At 42.5% G+C, this 12,717-nt stretch overlaps 1 protein-coding gene across 1 annotated transcript in view; it reads right to left on the bottom strand.

Annotated features, from left to right (window-relative positions):
- The window catches only part of BAZ1B (bromodomain adjacent to zinc finger domain 1B), a 72,257-nt gene that overhangs the window by 6,716 nt on the left and 52,824 nt on the right, over nt 1-12,717 (bottom strand). The window contains exons 13-15 of the mRNA XM_053894033.1: nt 10,908-11,090; nt 2,735-2,882; nt 1,533-1,680 (exon numbers count right to left, since the gene is read on the bottom strand). Of these exons, the coding sequence (XP_053750008.1) occupies nt 1,533-1,680; nt 2,735-2,882; nt 10,908-11,090 (479 nt within the window). The remainder of the gene's footprint in view (nt 1-1,532; nt 1,681-2,734; nt 2,883-10,907; nt 11,091-12,717) is intronic.

Here is a 12,717-nt window from a genome sequence, read left to right as displayed (position 1 = left end):
GATTAACGTGGCCAGTATGAAGGCATCTCCCCTTTACAAGGCCCCAGCGTTCGGCCTCGTGGGGGTCAGGGTGGCGAACAAAGCACCACCTCCACTCTCGGGGCAACAGCAATCTCCTGGAAGACAGTCACTTGTAAGCCTAACCACGGAGGCACGATGCACCAAAGACCGCGAGACTGGATGCTCATTTGGAACACAGAGGAGGAACAGCTAATTTTACGAATACAAAAACACTTCAAAAAAGTGAAATTTGAGGTAGGCCATAGGCAGTTCCCTCAGTACTGGGGAGAGGGAATATTCCCAGCTAGGAGGAACACGCAGAGGCAAGGCTACCCAATGAATAGTCTGTAACAAGCACACAAAATGGGAATAAGGGCTCATAAAAACAGACCGGGGAGGGGCCCCGCGTCAGGCTCTCAGCTGTCGGCACGGAGCCTGGAGCCTGGAGCCTGCTTTGGATTCTCTGCCTCCTTTTCCTCTCTCTGCCCCTCCCCTGGTCATGTTCTCTCTCTCGTTCTCAAAAATAAATAAATGTTAAAAAAAAATTTTTTTTAACACAGACTGGGGGCACCTAGAGCTCAGTCAGTTAAGTGTCCAACTATTGGGTTCAGCTCAAGTCATGATCTCACGGTTTCATGAGTTTCAGCCCTGCATTGGGCTCTGTGCTGACAGTGTGGAGCCTGCTTGGGATTCCCTCTCCCTTTCTCTCTCTGCCCCTGCCCTACTTGTGCTGTCTCTGTCTCTCTCAAAATAAATAAACAACAACAACAACAACGACGACGACGACAAAGACCAGCATTCTATAACAATCTCAAAAATTAGGCCCAGGAATTTGGACTGTATTTTCTAGAGGCAGTGGAAAAATTAAGGTTTTTAAACAGGAGAGTAACACGAACAGATAGATCTCTGCCTTATGTAAACTGTTCTGGTATCACCATAAAAGCTGGACGAATAAGAGGGGGAAAGATTGGAGGTAAGGAATTAAGAAGCCACTGGAGGAGCCCAGATGAGAGAGACAGGAGGGCCAAATGACAGCAGGGACCATGGAGAGTACACAGCAGATGACTGATTTTGTAAGACGTCTGGACACACAGATAATGTCTGGCAAATGAGCATGGAAGTTGAGAGAGAGGACGACTTTCAAGTTGACAGCAAAGTTGTAATCGTGATCGGGCAGGAAAACAACAGGTATGCGTAAGGAAGGTCAGAAGTTTCGGGGTTTTTAGTGGTGGGTGGTTGCAGAAGTGATCGCAAATCAAGAAGTGGCCCAAGTGGAAGTAAAAGGCAAAAGGAGACATACTGCTAGGCAGGATCAAGAAGACACAGAACGTGTCTCACAATGAAGATGAGAAATGTCAACATTAAGCTAAAGTGAAATCAGAGTCCTTTGAGCTCTTACTGTAATACCTCAAATGATCAGGCTCCATACGCAAAAGATGAACTTACAGCTCCTTAGAATAATTCAGTTTGAATAACTAAAGCTTAATTATAAACCAGCCATTTCATCTGTTTTGAAAAGAAGAAATTCTCACCTGCCACGGGAGTTGCGCCTGGCAGTAGCAGGCTGGCAAGCGGGGCACTGCCACTCACCATCTGGCACCTCATAGAGGGCTGGCCTCAGACAAAACAGGTGGAAGGCTTTGTTACATTCATCACACAAGATCAGTTTGTCATCCTCACCTGCAAGGAGATAAACCTGTAGAGCACTGTCGGGAGCACAGCAATGGTTGGCAAGCTATAACAAAGAGCCACTCACCCTCCATTAACGCCATAGGGGAGCCAAGAGTCTAGCAAACTGTTATCCCTTTTTAGAAAAAATGCAGTCATTTCTGAGAAGAAATGAAGCATAACTACACTACTGGTAATTTAACACTCAGGTCTTCTGACTTCTATCCCCAAATCCAACTCCATCTAGGAGAGGACAGTTAAAACATTTACAAAGTGACAGCAAATACCAAGTCCTAGCAGGAAATGTCACTGCTCCTCTCCCACTAAGAAACAAATCCCCCATGAAGTATTAACATTTCCTATCCATCCTCTTCCTCGATACCCTCCCCCACTCTTCCCAACTCCTATCTGATATCGTTCTCTTAAATCACTCGATTTCAAAATATATGAAATCAACCTGACATGGTCATTTCCCTCTAGAACGTTTATTCTAAAACAATGTTGAGAGCAACTGATGGGTTTTACACAGGATCTTTTCATCCTTGGGAAGGGAATTAAATCCTAACCTAGTTCACAAAATAACTTCAGCCACTGAGAAGGCAATCACTTGAGGGCTATTAGTCATTAAGTTCCTTTTACACGGGCTCTGAAAGCTAAAAGCATTAAAGAGTCCCAAACGCCTTGCTCTGTAGGACTGTGACGGTTGGCCCAAACCGGAGTATTCTTCCCAATGCACAAATACTGCCCTCTGCTGGTAGAATATCTTACTTCATGGATGACTAAAAACTCAGATTTAAAATTGTAGGTTAATTTTGTTCCCTGTAGAAAATTTAAAGATTGGCAAGATAAACCGCTCTTATATTCAAAACTGAGGAACAAAGGGTTTGCTCTGATTTGCTGTCATGTTACTTCAAAGGGCAGCATTTTACAGATCTCTAGAAAAAGGCAAATTCTGTTCCATTACACTTGAAAGTTGTGCACAGAAATCTTCAGGGGGGGAAATATCTTTGGAATGGAAGCCCCAGTCCCTATTACACTCAGACACACAACACTGATTTAAATATACCTTTCTTTCGACAAACTTTGCATCTAGCATTTTCTGCTGACATATCCCACTTGATACAGGCATCAAGCATCCCAAGTAGAACATGCATTCTGGAAAAAGTCTGAGCTTCACGGATTGCTGTCTTCCATTTCTCCAGAGCAGACGCAACCTAAACAGAGACCACATCAGGTCAGCGCCGCCACAGCGACCTCAAGGACATGACATGCAGACTGTTGGCGAAATGCTGCCGGAGAGCATGAACTGACGGCATCAGGAACAGGTGGAGGGGTGAGAGAAGGCTGGATACATTTATCTCCTACCCAGGAGATAGGAGGCTTTTCCAGTCTCACCCGTTTAGTTTATAGAAGAAATCAAGGCTCTGAAGAGTGGAAAAAACTTACCAAAGGTTACATAAAGAATTAAGGCAGGGGGTGGGGAGCGGGGGAGGGTGATCAGACACCTGTCTCTTCCAGTGAAATCCACTTAAAGATTGAGTGTCATTTAAAAGCACGAACACTTGTGTACACGCTAAGCGTGCAGTGACATCATGGAGCTACCGCAACTCTGGTCAACAAGATGATCGGTTTCTGCGTTATGTGCCACAACCCCAGTTTACAGGGCCTGGAAATTATAGTAAATACTCTCCATGAAACATTCTACAACACTTAAAAAATATTTTAATTTTTTTAAATGTTTATTCATTTTGGAGAGAGAGAGCGTGAGCAGAGGAGGGACAGAGAGGGAGACACAGAATCCGAAGCAGACTTCAGGTTCTGAGCTGTCAGCACAGAGCCCGATGCAGACCCAAACCCACAAACTGAGATCATGACCTGAGCCGAAGTCAGCCACGTAACCGACTGAGCCACCCAAGCGCCCCAACACTTAAAAATACTATGCACTGGGGGCGCCTGGGTGGCGCAGTCGGTTAAGCGTCCGACTTCAGCCAGGTCACGATCTCGCGGTCCGTGAGTTCGAGCCCCGCGTCGGGCTCTGGGCTGATGGCTCGGAGCCTGGAGCCTGTTTCCGATTCTGTGTCTCCCTCTCTCTGCCCCTCCCCCGTTCATGCTCTGTCTGTCTCTCTCTGTCCCAAAAATAAATAAAAAACGTTGAAAAAAAAAATTAAAAAAAAAAAAATACTATGCACTGATCTGAAGTATTCCTCTTGACTTTATCACCAACTTGTAAGTGAAAATTTCAGAGGCCCAGGGCTCAGACTCACTTCTTCCCTGGAGTTACTCTCAGCATAATAAGCACTGCCTCTTCCCATCTTCAGAAAATGCAAATTAATTCAGAATAAGCCAGGGAAAACAGTTAGGAAGGGGGAGGAGGGATTAAAACTCTCAACGACAGGGGCACCTGGGTGGCTCAGTCGGTTAAGTGTCCCAACTCTCGACTCGATTTCAGCTCAGGTCACGATCTAAGGTTCATGAGATTGGGCCTGCATTGGGCTCTGCGCTGACGGTGTGGAGCCTGCTTGGGATTCTTGCTCTCCCTCTCCTTCTGTCCCTCTCTCACTAGCACGCATGTGTGCCCTCTCTCAAAATAAATAAACTTAAAAAAAATTCAATGATAAACACAACCCTCTCTCCTATAAAATATACATTCTAAGGAAAACCAGAAATGCCATTTTTGGATAATTCCTTTATTTGTATTACTGTTTCATTAATCAAAAGGTGTTTATATCTTCAAAACATTTCTTACCTCAATGATGAGGTAAGCATCTGCATGAACAAATGCCTCTAAAGGGATTATCATTCTCAGACAGACAGAAAACACAGCAGCGATGGACGAGGGAAAGCTTGGGAGCTACACCGGAAGCTGAGAGATTAGGTCATCCTACTGTCATCCACCTTGTGGGGATCGTATTGCTTAACCCGGCCAACCTGGCCGTAACTGAACTCAAATTCAAGGAGCGATGCCTGCTGCTTTTACAACTTGGCTACCAGGCCTAGCTGACTAACAATACCACTGCTGCACATCTCTGCTCTACCCTAGGCAGAGGTCTATTTTAAGTAACATAGTCTTTATCTTATAAGAAAGGCTAGTTATCCTGGAAGCCCACAGGCTTTAAAATAGAGCTGCCAAGGGACAAAGACCGTTGAGCTACTTCTGAAGCTGTGGTGTGAGGTTTGAGAGTGGGGAACAAAGGCTGCCCTTTCTCTTTCTTATGGAAACAGAGAACCACAGAGAGCCCTGTGTGTATCAATTCATGAATAACAAGAATACGTAATATAAATACAACAAAAAGTCTATTTAAGGGGCAGCTAAAATTCTAGTAGAATCTGGCTCATTCCTTACTCCAACCTCCACTGCAGATAATTTCAACATCTGCCTTCAAAATACAGTACAATTTCCTTCCTTCCCTCCTCAGAGCTCCTCAGTAAAATGTGAAGTCCACAATCGCAGCTTGCCTCGCTGAGCTGTTCCCATGATGCCAGGGAGAGCTGACCTATGGTACACAGATTCTTGTAGCATGGTAACAACCCACATGCCTTCAATGGAATACAAATTTAAGAATTTTAGGTTCAGGGGCACCTGGGTGGCCCAGTCGGTTAAGCATCTGACTTTGGCTCAGGTCATGATCGTGCAGTTCCTGAGTTTGAGCCCCGCGTCATACTCGGTGCTGACAGCTCAGAGCCTGAAGCCTGCTTCAGATTCTGTCTTCCTCGCTCTCTGCCCCTCCCCCGCTCATGTTCAGTCTCTCTCTCAAAAATAAGTAAACATTAAAAAAAAAAAAAAAAAAAAAAAAAAAAAAAAGATTCAGTCCTTAAAAAGAGTGCCCTAACAGACAGAAATGGCTCAAATGGGCTTTGCTGTCCTCTAGTGGACAGACGCACGGAGAGCATTCAAGAGTCCTATTAGCATATAGTACCCTCTCTGTTTTTTTGTTTTTTTTTTTTTACTATTTCCTATGAATTAAAGATTTGAGTACTCAATAGCACATCTGGCCTCATTAAAATAAAAAAAATTTTTTGGAAGATCCTGGAAATAGGCTTACTTAACCTCATTTTAATACAGACTTGAGACATAATTTATGTTAACAAGTTCACCTGTAAAGAAAACAATGGTTTTTCATGTATTTGCAGAGCTGTACAACTAGCGACATAATCTTAATTCTAGAACATTTGCAGCACCCCCGAAAGAACCCCTGCACCCACTAGTAGCCACTCCACATCCTCCACCCTAACCCACCACTTCCCCAGACCTAGGCAACCACTAATTCACTTTTGGTCTAGAGATTCTCTTATTCTGGACATTCTGTATACCTTTTGTGTGGCCTTTTGTGACTGACTTCTTTTACTGAGCATAATTTTTCTAGGTCCATCCACATCGTAGCATATAACAATACTTCATTCCATTTTAACTGCTGAATAATAACCACTGAATGGATAATTCACATTTTGTCTATCCATTCATCAGTTGAGGGACATCTGGGGTATTTCCATTTTGGGGCTATTATAAATAATACTGCTATGAACATATGTGCACATTTGTATAATCTTCATTTACTATTTTTGCCCGAAGTCTCATAGCAATTTGGGGCCAGGTCTCCTTCACATTTCTAGATCCCCAATCCCAGTGCTCTTGACATCATAGATACTGGATAATCACTAGCATCCTGTTAAACCCACTGAGTTATCCACTTAGACCAGCCTACATTCCAACCAACCTCTAATTTTGAGGGCAAAACATTAGGCATTCAAGATTTGAAAGACCATCCTGTTCTCCTGTCATTGTAAAAACTTCCAAACAGTCCAGCACATTAAAACAAAAACCCCACACCATATTCAACACACTGGGTTTTTTGTTTTGCTTTTAAAGACACTGTTTTCAAAACAGATATACAGTGGCAACAAAGTTTTGACATTCGACACTGGTGGTATCCAGGAAATCCTCTAGGTCTTACAATGCTGCTGGAGGCTAAACACATTATTCTGATGGAAAATTCAAATCTCTAGCATGTTTAAATAAAATTGGTCCCTAGGTAGAAGTGGATGTAACAGAATCAAGGGGAAGCCAGCTTACCTGCAAAGTTCCCATTAATCCTTTCACTAACAGTAAAAAGGCAATATCCTATCTTAGCTAGGATATGACAAGGCTTTCAACCATATTCTTCCACAAAAGAACATTTAAAATGGAAAAACAGATAATCAAGTTTAGGGACAAATACATCCAAAGTAAATAGCCTTAAAAGAACCCAGGATTTTGCCAATTTATACAACGGCTTTCCCACTTAATGCAAAAAAAAAAATTAAATAAACATTAAATATCTGAAATCATCAACTATTACGAAAAGGGATTCGAGAAACCATCTACTTTTATAAGTAAGGAAACTGAAGACTGATATTTTAAAGACTGATATTAGTTCAAGCAACCACCTAGTGCCAGCTGAAAAACCCTAGCCTGTGCTAAGTGGAAACCTTCAAAGCAAAGGGCAGTGGAAAATTTCAGAGCTGTGGCAAAGCTGACCTTTGGTCGGGAACTGCAGGCAGGGCATAATGCCATTTTAATGGAGAACATTGTTGAACTACTTAGTAGGCAACCTAATTGATTTTCCAAGAAACTCTTCCATGCTTTCCATTTGTGCACCATGTGTCTGGGCCCCAAGGTTAAACCAGCAAAACGCTCATATTTTCCTCCCCGATCAAGTTAAGAATGAAGTCTCATATGACAAGCTAAAAAGAGGTTACTTTGCTATGGGGAGGAATATTAAAAAAGAACTTTTGACAAGAATTCTATAGCTACTGCTGCGCAATGAGAAACTGTTACTGGCAAAGAAATGTCAAGGGAACATCACGTCAAGAAAGAGACTCTTCTGGATACAGTTAAAAATAAAGCCCATGCAGTACTCAGCAAGGCTAAAACTGAGGCCTAATGAGAAAAGACTTAGCAAAGGAGACTATTAACCATCTAACATCTTAGACTTCATCTAGAAGCTTACCTGAATGCCGTGCCACCATCAAAAGAGAACAGAGAAGTGGGAACTAAATCCCAGGAAGATACCAACATGTGTGGAGTGTTTGAATCTAAGTCATGAATTAATAGTTAAACCTTTATTGGGGTGCCTGGGTGGCTCAGTCTGTTAAGCATCCGACTGCGGCTCAAGTCAAGATCTCACAGTTCATGGGTTTGAGCCCCGTGTCGGGCACTGTGCTGACAGCCTAGAGCCTGCTTCAGATTCTGTGTCTCCCTCCCTCTCTGCCCCTCCCCACTCGCGCGGTCTGTCTCTCTCTCTCTCTCTCAAAAATAAATAAAAACATTAAAAAAAAATAGTTAAACCTTTATCGGACTGAATCTTAGTTCTCTGCTCTGCTTACCTCCTTCCCAAAAGCATCCTTTTATCATGCTTCACCCTTGGCCTGAGGAAGAAATGGAGGGTAACTTGACAACAGTGTACAAATACCTGAGGAGCTTTAGAGAGTAAACTCATTCTGTGTTCTGTATCAATTTGGAGGGAAAACAAGGACCGGCTGGCCCGTGAGGAGAAAGCCAATGTCAGCTCAATCTAACGAAGCCTATGTGCCCTTCCACGACTGGATTAACTCCTACTTATTCTTCAAAACCCAGCTGACATGGCCTCTCCTCCTGCCCCGCTTTGCCCTAGGTACCCCTCACAGGCAGGCTGGCTCCCGCACTTTCTCATCAGCGCTCGGATGCCACCAAGACCATCCTTCCCATGCCAGCGGGACTCCTTGAGGGCAAGGACTTCTGGCTTCTACTCATCACCATGACCTCCAGACTTCCCACACGACTGGCACAAGGCAAGTCTTTACCAGATGTTTGTGAACAGAAGGAAATGAGGGAGTGGAGAAAAATCAAAAACAGGGAAAAGTGTTCTTCTATGGGATAATGCCTGGGACCACTCCCTTCATGTAGTGTTTTCAAATTCTTTTCTTCCTAAGTAATCTTAAGCAGAAATCTAATAGACAAAACAAAAAAATGGAGCTGATTATTCTAATAAAGAAAAACCAGAGACATTTCATCAGTAAGGAATTAAGATACTGAGAAAACAGTGTCACGTGGATCTATACGGACTGAAAGGAGACAGACAGAGATTATGCTGAGGGGTGAAAAATCGCAGAACATGATGCAGATGACTCCATTCTGTCCAACTGCCATAAAACTATCTTCATATGTATACAGAAAACACACCAAAGTACTAAAGACTGATATCCTTGGGGAGCAACACCAGGACAGGAGTGGTTTCATGTTTCACGTACCTCTCACACTGGATTTACTTACAATGAGCATGTTACTTTTAAAACTTAAAAACCAAAAAAACTGGATATCCACATGCAAAAAACTGAGGTTAGACCCTTACTCTACAAAAATTAACTCAATATGAATAAAAAATTCATTTAATTATTAATTTTTTTGAGAGAGAGAGAGAGCACGCGCGCACACACACCCGTGTGCACAAGCTAGGGAGGGGCAGAGAGAGGGGGAGAGACTCCACGCTGTCAGCACAGAGCCCAACGCGGGGCTCGAACCCATGAACCACGATATCATGACCTGAGCCGAAATCAAGAGTCAGGTGCTTAACTGACTGAGCCCCCCCAGGTGCACTTGGATCAAAGATTTAAGTGTAAGAGCTCAAACTCTAAAACCTGTAGAAGAAAACAGAGGGGAAGGACACTGGATTTGTTGACACTGGATTTGGCAATATTTCCTGGATGTGACACTAAAAGCAGAAGCAGCAAAAGAAACAACAGGTAAGGTGAATTTTGTCAAACTTTAAAACTTTCACACATCAATGGACATCACCAAGAGAAGTAAAAGGCAGCGCACAGGATGCGAGAATATATTAGCAAATCACACATGTGATAAAGGATTAATACCCAGAACATATAAAGAACCTACATAACTCAACAGTGAAAAATATACAACCCAATTAAAAAGCAGCCAAAGGACTCAAAGCAACATTTCCCCCAAGAAGACAGACAAAAGGCCAACAAAAACATTGCTCAACATCACTAATCATTAGGGGAATGCAAATCAAAACCACAAGAGATCACTTCACACCCATCAGGATGACTGCAACCAAAGAAACAGAAAATACCAAGTGTTGGCAAGAATGCAGAGAAATCAGAGCCCTTGTGCACTGCTGATGGGCATGTAAAATGGTGCAGCTTCTATGGAAAACACGACCGTTCTTGAAAAAATTAACCCGAATTACTATAATGATGCAGCAATTATACTTCTAGGTATACAGCCAAAAGAACTGAAAGTAAGAACTAACAGATAACTGTATACTGGTGTTTAAGCAGCATTACTGGATGTGAGGGCCACCGGCTGCAATATCTGTCATGCCAGTTCTCCAGGATGGATCTGGCACATGTGGTGGGCTAGCTGAATGTATCCTTCCTCCCTCGCTGTCCAGCCCTCCTGAACCTTCCCCCATAGAGCAGGACCATTCTTCAGTCAAGGGTATACAGTGGCACTCCCCTGCTAGAGGCTCCCAGCAAGCTCTCAAGGCCCACAGCAGCATCACCCACTAGAGCCAAAAGGTGGAAGTTACCCAAGTGTGCCTGGACGGATGAATATGGAATGTGGTATATACACAGAATGGACTATTACTCAGTCTTAAAAGGGAAATTCTGGCACATAATATAACACAGATGAGCTTTGAAGACGTTATGCTAAGTTAAATACACCAGTCGCAGAAGGACAAATAGCATGATTCCACTTCTATGTAACGGTGCTCAGACTAGTTGAATTCAGACACAGAAAGAAAGTGGTGGTTGCCAGGGATTGAGGGGAGAGTGAAATGGGTAGTTCAGTCTTTAAGGGGCAGAGTGTCAGCTTGCAAAGGTAAAAAGGTTCTGGAGATGGATAGGGGAGATGGCTACATAATACCGTAGGCACTCGACACACAACTGACAAAGAGCATAGAAACGGCTAAAATGACTAAGTGCTCATTACGAGTATTTTACCATTTTTGAAAACTTAAAAACTGCTACCACCTTTTAAAAAGAAATCAGCTCTGGCAAAAGGGGCGGGGGACACTCTGAGCCATTATCCAGCTCTGCTCCACAGACGAATCTGAAAACCACAAAATTTAGTGAAAGTGATAAAAATGGACCACTGGTGCAGGAACAGTGCTTACAGAAGGTAAAATCACAGGGTCAGACCATTTTAAAACCAGACCGCACTCTTCCACAGTCATGAAACTGCATCTTCATGAACAAAATACCTTTGCTTCCTCTGCCATTTTCTTCTCTTCATCCACCTCTTCTGTCTTTGCTGAATCTTCGCTTTGGAGTTTTCTTCTCTTTTGTTTGGGAGCCATGAAGCCTTGGAGAAACTTCTTTATGACACTGGCTTGTAGGGCAATCACACACTCACCAAAATCCTTCAGTTTCTCTAATGAGATCACCTACAGGAAATGATGGAAACACCAGAATGAATGAAAGGTCAAGATGGAAACACCAGAATGAATGAAAGGCCAACAAGATGCGAGGAGACTATCCTCAACTAAATTAAAATCAACCTGGGCCCCAAATGGGTCACATAGCATGAATTTACCTCGGTGCCTCAGTTCAGTGGGTGGTTTATACATTGAAAAGCAACTTATTACTTTCCATTTCCCTGGCAATGGGACCCACGGGATGCTGAAACTTGCTCCACTCAAGAAGTCATTCATTCACTCAGCAACTGAGTACCTACTATGTACAAACTGCAGTCTCAAGGCAGAGAGAAAATGAGAAGGAAAATAAACATTACCTGACCCACCGGCTTACAAACTATATAAGCCAGGTAAATATGCTTTCCATACTTTTTCACCTAAGCCTCTCATTTATGTCCTGGATAAGGAAATCAATTTGATTCAAAGCATGCACTTAAGTGAACACTACCTTCTCAGTCACACAAAACATGTCAATTAGAGATAGCATTTTAGAACAACAAAGAAATAAAGATGAATGATGGCAACCCGATGTTAGCAAGGTGTGAGCCTGGGTCTGGCACAAAGCAGGCAATGGATAAATATATGCTAAATAAACAAAAAAGTATATGTTGATTTTGAAACTGGCAAAATCCTTTAGGGTGAAGAATTCTTTAAAAACATCATTAAGAACAACAAAGATGTTTAAATCCTTTTTCTCAGGAAATGTGCCACGCATTCATAACCAAGTTACAGAGAAAAGGCTGGGGGTGCCTGGCTGGCTCAGTCAGTGGAACAAAAGACTCTGGATTTTAGGATGGGGAGTGTGAGCCCCACAATGGGCATGGAGATTACTTTAAAAAATAAATAAATAAATAAATAAATAAATAAATAAATAAATAAAAAGGAGAGAAAGCTGCATATATGTTTTACTAATTCTAATAGCAAAGACACAGAAATATGGAAGTCTGGCTGTAAGACATCTACCCTATCAACTCCTACCGTTATTATGTACCCCAAAGTAATATAAAGACTGAGAACAATGGAATGTATTTGTAAATTAGGAAAAATGGGGAGAAAAGATGCAACTGCTCATAAAAAAATCACACAATACATGTTTAATGCATACGTATAATTTGAAAAGACCCACAAATGTTATTACCTTTGGAGTTATATGGACTTTATCATTTAAAATCAGTAAAAAGCACTTTACAACAACTGATGGATAGTATTTTCCAATCTTCTCTCAGGCTGTGGTATCTAAACCTACCTCACGTGGAACATGGGGTCTCCTGAACTGGTTCATCCACAGCACGTGACAGTCTTTTGGAGCAGTAAATGACAAGACCGTAAATGGGCCTTGAAATGTATCCATTCACCAGCACCAGTGCTACCCAACATTAAGCAAACCCTTCTGAGCCAATCAGTGACAAGGATGGACAAATGGGAATACACAAACATGTTTCAGACCTTAAAGCATAGGCACCAATTACATGGGAATGTTAAATAACAGATACGTTAAGCAATGTTCCAGAACTGTGACTCCAAAACCAGTTTTCTATTCAACTTAATAGAAAAGAGATTTTTGGAGAGCTTGGCTCAGTTGGTGGAGTGTCTGACT

This window comes from Panthera pardus, unplaced genomic scaffold, assembly GCF_024362965.1.
Source record: "Panthera pardus isolate Hobbes unplaced genomic scaffold, ASM2436296v1 HiC_scaffold_4, whole genome shotgun sequence".
Classification (NCBI taxonomy): domain Eukaryota; kingdom Metazoa; phylum Chordata; class Mammalia; order Carnivora; family Felidae; genus Panthera; species Panthera pardus.
Note: the sequence above shows the minus strand (reverse complement) of the source record. Positions and strands in the feature narration are given on the sequence as shown.